The sequence below is a fragment of the Pundamilia nyererei genome, unplaced genomic scaffold, assembly GCF_000239375.1.
Source record: "Pundamilia nyererei isolate P.nyererei 1_Seehausen unplaced genomic scaffold, PunNye1.0 scaffold00029, whole genome shotgun sequence".
NCBI lineage: Eukaryota > Metazoa > Chordata > Actinopteri > Cichliformes > Cichlidae > Pundamilia > Pundamilia nyererei.
Window position 1 is genome coordinate 3,946,522 of NW_005187430.1, and position 5,882 is coordinate 3,952,403.

Genomic DNA, 5,882 nt, shown 5'->3' on the forward strand with positions numbered 1-5,882 from the left:
TTTTAATAAAAATAAAAACCCACTCCTATATTTATAAATTACAGAGAGATTTTTGTGTATGTTAACACGTTTCCAAAAATATTAAGTTAGCTGTTATTTCACCTATAAATTTCCTGCTCTGTGGGGAATTAATAGGCATTGTTGGTGCTTTAAGTATCATCCTTCCATTGAAACAAACCTCAGTGTAAACGCTATTATCAATGTTACTGACCTTCATCCTCGCATGGGGATAAAACGCTTCAACCGCTATTTAACCAGTAGATGTATTTACAGCGCCGCCTTCAGGACTGTTTTTATATTCCCAAAAGGGGATCCTGTGTGTATTGGTACCATAATTACTGAATGAGTAATTACGTGTTTTAATAAATATTTATACATCTCAAACTGATGTATAGGCAGAAAAAAATATCAATTTTTAGAGCATAACATCGTCTCTGCTGCACTGCACCTCGCAGATGACCGCAGATCTCTAAGTCATAAGAAACCTGGCAGTGCAGGTGATCAGCTCTGTGGGGTTATTAAAGGTACGCGGACAGAGTCGCGTTAAATGGGCTGCATGGTGCGGAGCTCTGACTGTATAAACGATGGACGACGCGACAGCACTTTCTCCCATGGTGCAAAAATGAAGCCAAAATATTCCCCTTGTGGAAGCTGCCATATTGCGCTTTTGGAGCCAGAGTCTGCGGAGGAGTGACTTGAGGTGGAGCGACTGCGTCACGCTCCCACCCACACGCCCGCTGGACGTGACCGCAAAGTCTGTATTTCTGAATGATTCCTTAGTTTTTGTTATCCATTTTTTAACAGATGACATCAGCTGCATACTCCACAGAGACCCAGAGTTACTGTTAATATCAAAAATGTAATGCTGTCCTTTGAGATTTTAACAGAAGACTGTGAGTGTAATGGATCTAAAACTGTTTAAATCTTCAGAGCACTCTACAGCCTGGTAACATGAAAACTTTAAAAACAGCAGCAGAAGGTTTCAGTAGTGTATTGTAATTTGTTCTTTTCATTTAATAATAGAATTATTACCAGCTACACCCACCATGGGAGAAACTGGTGAGAGAGACCATCAGGACCAAGCTGAGTTTCCTGGGTCTAGAGGTTTGGAGAAATCCAGATGTTCTGTTGACCCACTGAGAGAGGCATCATTTCAGAAACATCAGAAGAACTGAAGTTCATCGCAGGGATCAAGGAGGACCTCATGATCTTCACCACCAGCTCCCTTACAGAGAAATCTTCAGAACTCCACTGTAGGCCCACTCCAGAAGAGACCTTTGGTTTGTTTAATGTTATAAATACTTGGACTGAACTCTTACATAAAGATATTATATTCAGTCTTGTAGAAATATATATATATATAATAAAAAATATATTATCCTCTCTGGTCACTGTGACTCTGAATTATTTTGTGGTAAATAACACACTATTGGCAAAAAAAACAGTGAAAGAATTCCAGATCACTAGTTTTTAGTCATCAGGTTTTATTTAATTGTGTCAGAGAAAATCTCATGTGCTCTTCCTGTGTCTGAATGCATTCAGTGTTTAAAATAGAACCTCTGCAGGTCTCAGATCAGCAGCTTTCTGAAACACCAAACTGCTGATATGTAGTGACACACACGGTTACATGGGTGATTAATCCTTTTGACTTTTTGTCTTTAACTTTATCAATAAAACAGCTGCAGCTTTCACTGACAGCACATGTGGTACTTTAACCTTTGTACTGTTTTTTTTATCAGTTAATTCTGGAGTTAACATGAACATGTTGGATGATCTGTCTGCTTTCACTGGGTGGTACAGAGGTCTTAGTCTGAGGGGAGGTCCTGTAATCACGAAGAGAACAGAATCATCACAAACTGAAATATAAAGTTTATCTCTCAAATATGAAATAAAGCTGATCCTTCTTGGTCCTCACAGAGTTCTACTCTTTCATTCTTTCAGTTCTACAGTAATTAGAATCAAACTTATGGGAAAGGAGACCCCTTGAATATAAATGATGAGAAATATTGATAATCAAAGAAAGAATATTTGGAAAACAAAAGTTCGAGGAGAAATTTGTATTTTATCCACTAACACGGAGGAGGCGGGGTTTATGACTTATACTGCAGATCTATGTTGTTTGAGGGGAAAGCTGTCCGCGGCGCTGTCTTTGGTGGACTTGTCTGTCTCCGTGTCTTGTGGGCCGGGTCATGACACTTCAGGGGTGGGTCTCCTTCAACAAACACGCAGCTGGATTTGCGTATCTAGCATCCCGGAGGCTGGCGGTTCCCAATAACTATAAGCACGTGTGTCTTTTCAGTCAGTCTGCAGCTAACATGGCAGAGGAGGCGAAGAAGCTAGCTGCTTACGCCGCCGTGGATAACCACATTCAGGTACAGCAGGTTCTGTTACCGTTCACTCTCTGCTAGTTTGTCGCTTACTATTAACAGGATTTGAAACAGCAGTATATAGTCTTGTCTGCGTGTTTAGATAACAGCGTGCTAGTGAAGTTGGCTAAATATACAGCTAGAAGACCAGCTTAGTGATTTGTTACCGTTATCTAACTTGCACGGTTTGGAAGCGAATTAGCTGAGTTAGCTAGCTAACTTTGCTTAGCATTAAGCAGTGCATGTTACATGTTGCAACACATAGTAAGCCGCTAGCTAAGCGGTCGCTGTATTTGACAGAGCCGTACACTGCTGATTTAACACGGCATGACCGCTCACCAAATGTCACATTAAAGTCTCTCCGGTATCCATTTGGGCCAATGATGATGATGAGGGGCGTCCATAATAACCTTTTACTGTTGTGCAATTACGATTTGTATGTACACTCCTGCACCTCCGATCGCCTCTGTGTTCAGGGTTTAGAAAATCAATCTCATGAAGCAAAACGCTGCTGAGCAATACAGAGCAAACAAGTCTGCTTAAGAAGCGAGCTGTCTGCACGTTGGGTTGAACAGAAGAGCCCAAACCAGCAGGTCTGAAGCACGTGCACGTGTCCAGGCTCTTCTAGTGGGAGGGGCTTAGATGAGACAGGAGAGAGCTTTCTACCTGCTGAAACCTAAAATCTTGGTATCTTGTGTTTTAGTCATTTTTAGTATGCCAATACATGAATTAAACGCTCAGCAGTCCTAACAAAGTAGATTCATGATATGATCATTGTTATTATGATTGCAGTCAATTAAACCCTTATGCATCTTTTGGTGTTGTTTGTTTTTCTCCACACATCCTCAGGATATTTAGCCTCACTGCATTTGTTTGACTTTATTTGTGTTTTTCTAGAATAATCAGGTTGTTGGTGTGGGCAGCGGGTCAACTATCGTCTACGCTGTGGATAGATTAGGTGAGGGAAACCTGTACGTCAGAAGATAATACACCAACTTTGAGCTCTACAGGAAGATTTGAAGCTCTGCTCCAGTTGTGACACAGAGCACAGTTTTTTCTGTCTTAACAACACAAGCAAATTCCTAAATGCAGCACCATTTGGGTCTTTATTAGAATTCATAAAATAGAAGCACTAATGGCCCTTGTGTTTTATCCCTCTCTCTTCTAGCTGAGAGAGTGCGTCAGGAGAAACTCAATATTGTTTGTGTTCCCACCTCCTTCCAGGTTGGTTTGCATATTTCACAACAGTGTGGAGCAATATGGTTTTGAAACATCATTTCCCCTTACTTAAAACTGTGTTTTTCTTTCCTCTGTGCTTTTCTTTTGTTTTTTTGTCCCACAGGCTCGTCAGCTGATTCTACAGCATGGCCTCACTCTGTCAGATCTGGACAGGCACCCCGAGGTATGATGAGCTCATTGGAAATGAATCTGAAAGCCCTGATTTCCTGTCTATCTCTACTTACTATCAATAAAAATAAAAAAAAAAGGGCCAAAGCCCAACCAAATAAATAAAACATGATTGGGAGAGCTGACTATAGCATTTTCTACATTTAGGGAATGGTTCAGGAGTTTCTTTTGTATATACCGGTATCTGTGCTCAGTGGTCTGCTTGCATAAAAAATCGCCGCCTTTGCTTTTGCAGCTGGACGTGGCAATTGACGGAGCAGATGAAGTGGACAAAGACCTCACGCTGATAAAAGGTGGAGGGTGAGTACAGTACAGATGTCTGATTGCAAGCAGCATCTGTCCTGTTTTCTGTCATTCATCCTCTTCTTCTTCTTCACCAGTGGCTGCCTGACTCAGGAGAAGATTGTAGCCGGCTGTGCTAAACATTTTGTTGTAATTGCCGATTACAGGTGTGTATCAGTGAACCTAAATGTCAAATGTTAGAGAAAGTGTGGTCATTCAGAGGTGTAGTGTTACGTATTGAAGTAGCAGAACACAGATTTCCACGTGTGCACTGGAGTTGTTGCTTGTTTCTAAGCACATGTAAAGACTGTAATAGCTTTATATATTAGACAACTATAACTAGGAAAAATGGTCAAACTTTAGTGATTTATATATTTGCTTATGAGATGAATCAGAGTTCTCTACACATAACAGGCAACTTGGCAAAGAATCTATTTTAAATGGTATCTTTAGACACTTTATTCGTGTTTCTTTAGCTGAATCGCTGATGATGTTTGTACCATCCAAGTGATAACCATTGAGCTTTTAAACATGGCCTATCTTGCCTAAGAGTTAAGGCTGTGTTGACATGCTGTTTTGAATGTTGTATGTTTCCATTTTCTTAGCAAAATATAAGGAAATGAAAGCGGGTAGCTCAGCAGCAATGTTCCCTCTAAGCTGCGCGTGTGCGCAATTGCGCACTGCTGGCACGCTCTCCGTGCACAGAAAATCTGTGTTGCGCACAGAAAAAAAAATCTACGCTTAATTGAAATTAAAATTAATACGTTAACAATTCTGTTTTGCAGTGTTAGTCAGTAAGTGACTGGCTGCTCCCGTATGGGATTAGAAGATGCCACCTTATTCCATAGTCCAGCCAATGATGCGATTCACATTCGTATATACGCAACTAATCAGCGTCATTGACAGGCTATGACAGCGTCCTTATGTGCCGACACCGGTGTTTTAGCGAGCAAAGCAGCTGATGTGGAGTGAAGCCACGTTAATGACAACGTGTACAACCATTGGAGATGTGAGCAGGACAGACGGAACAACTGACGGAAAAAGTGTGGACTTTATACCAGTTTTTGAATTGTGATGATAGGCCACGTAAAACCAGAGTTATGATAAATATATATGCAATGTTTGGTTTCCTTGCTAAATACTATCGTTGTTTCTATTTACTGCGGGAGGAAACGGTAAAAATGGCGTTTTTATAAGGAAAACGCTGGAAAGCGCTCTCCACCTGTGAGCAAAAACAAAACCAAAAAAAACCAAAAACCCACCCTTTCCTATTGGTGGAAAAATGTACCATGTCGACCAATAAAAAATGATATGGCAACATGGCATTTAGTTGTTTAAGAAGGGGGAAGTTTTAGGAGTGACGGCGTATTTTGAGATGTGAGAGATTTGAGACGTTTAGCGCAAATCTTGTGTAGTTAGTGTGTAGTGTAGTCACTAGTTTTGTTGTGTGTCAGAACAATGAGGCGACTGCTGAGTGTTACAGGTGATACATCTCTTGTTGTCAGGCCTGCAGGTATCAGGCTGTTGTTCTCCTTTGTCTCATGGTGGACAGAAATTATTTTTGGAGTGGCACAAATAGTTTGTGTGGCATCAAATTTGATGCAGAACAGCTGATTGTTCTGTAAATAGTTTGAAATGTTTATTTAAAAAATGCCTTGGCTGCATTTTTAGGTAAACAGCTGCACAAACTTTGTTTGCAAAACTCAGTTACTTTTTTGGAGAAGTAACTATATAATTAATTGCCCAACATTGGTCATTATTTACTGTATTTTGCAGAGAGAGAGAGTTACAGACTCTCTCCCAGACCACAAACTCATAATACAAGTC

General features: G+C 40.6%; 1 protein-coding gene across 3 annotated transcripts in view; it reads left to right on the plus strand.

Moving 5' to 3' along the window:
• Positions 1-2,111: 2,111 nt before the first annotated feature.
• rpia (ribose 5-phosphate isomerase A (ribose 5-phosphate epimerase)) overlaps positions 2,112-5,882 on the plus strand; it is an 8,186-nt gene continuing 4,415 nt past the window's right edge. The window contains exons 1-7 of one of the 3 annotated variants that reach the window (XM_005728666.1): positions 2,112-2,203; positions 2,300-2,372; positions 3,264-3,324; positions 3,535-3,590; positions 3,709-3,768; positions 4,009-4,073; positions 4,154-4,222. In XM_005728666.1, the coding sequence (XP_005728723.1) occupies positions 2,190-2,203; positions 2,300-2,372; positions 3,264-3,324; positions 3,535-3,590; positions 3,709-3,768; positions 4,009-4,073; positions 4,154-4,222 (398 nt within the window). In that variant the 5' untranslated portion in view covers positions 2,112-2,189. Of the gene's footprint in view, positions 2,373-3,263; positions 3,325-3,534; positions 3,591-3,708; positions 3,769-4,008; positions 4,074-4,153; positions 4,223-5,882 lie in introns of all 3 variants that reach the window. The other 2 variants (XM_005728665.1, XM_005728667.1) reach the window with 2 other exon arrangements.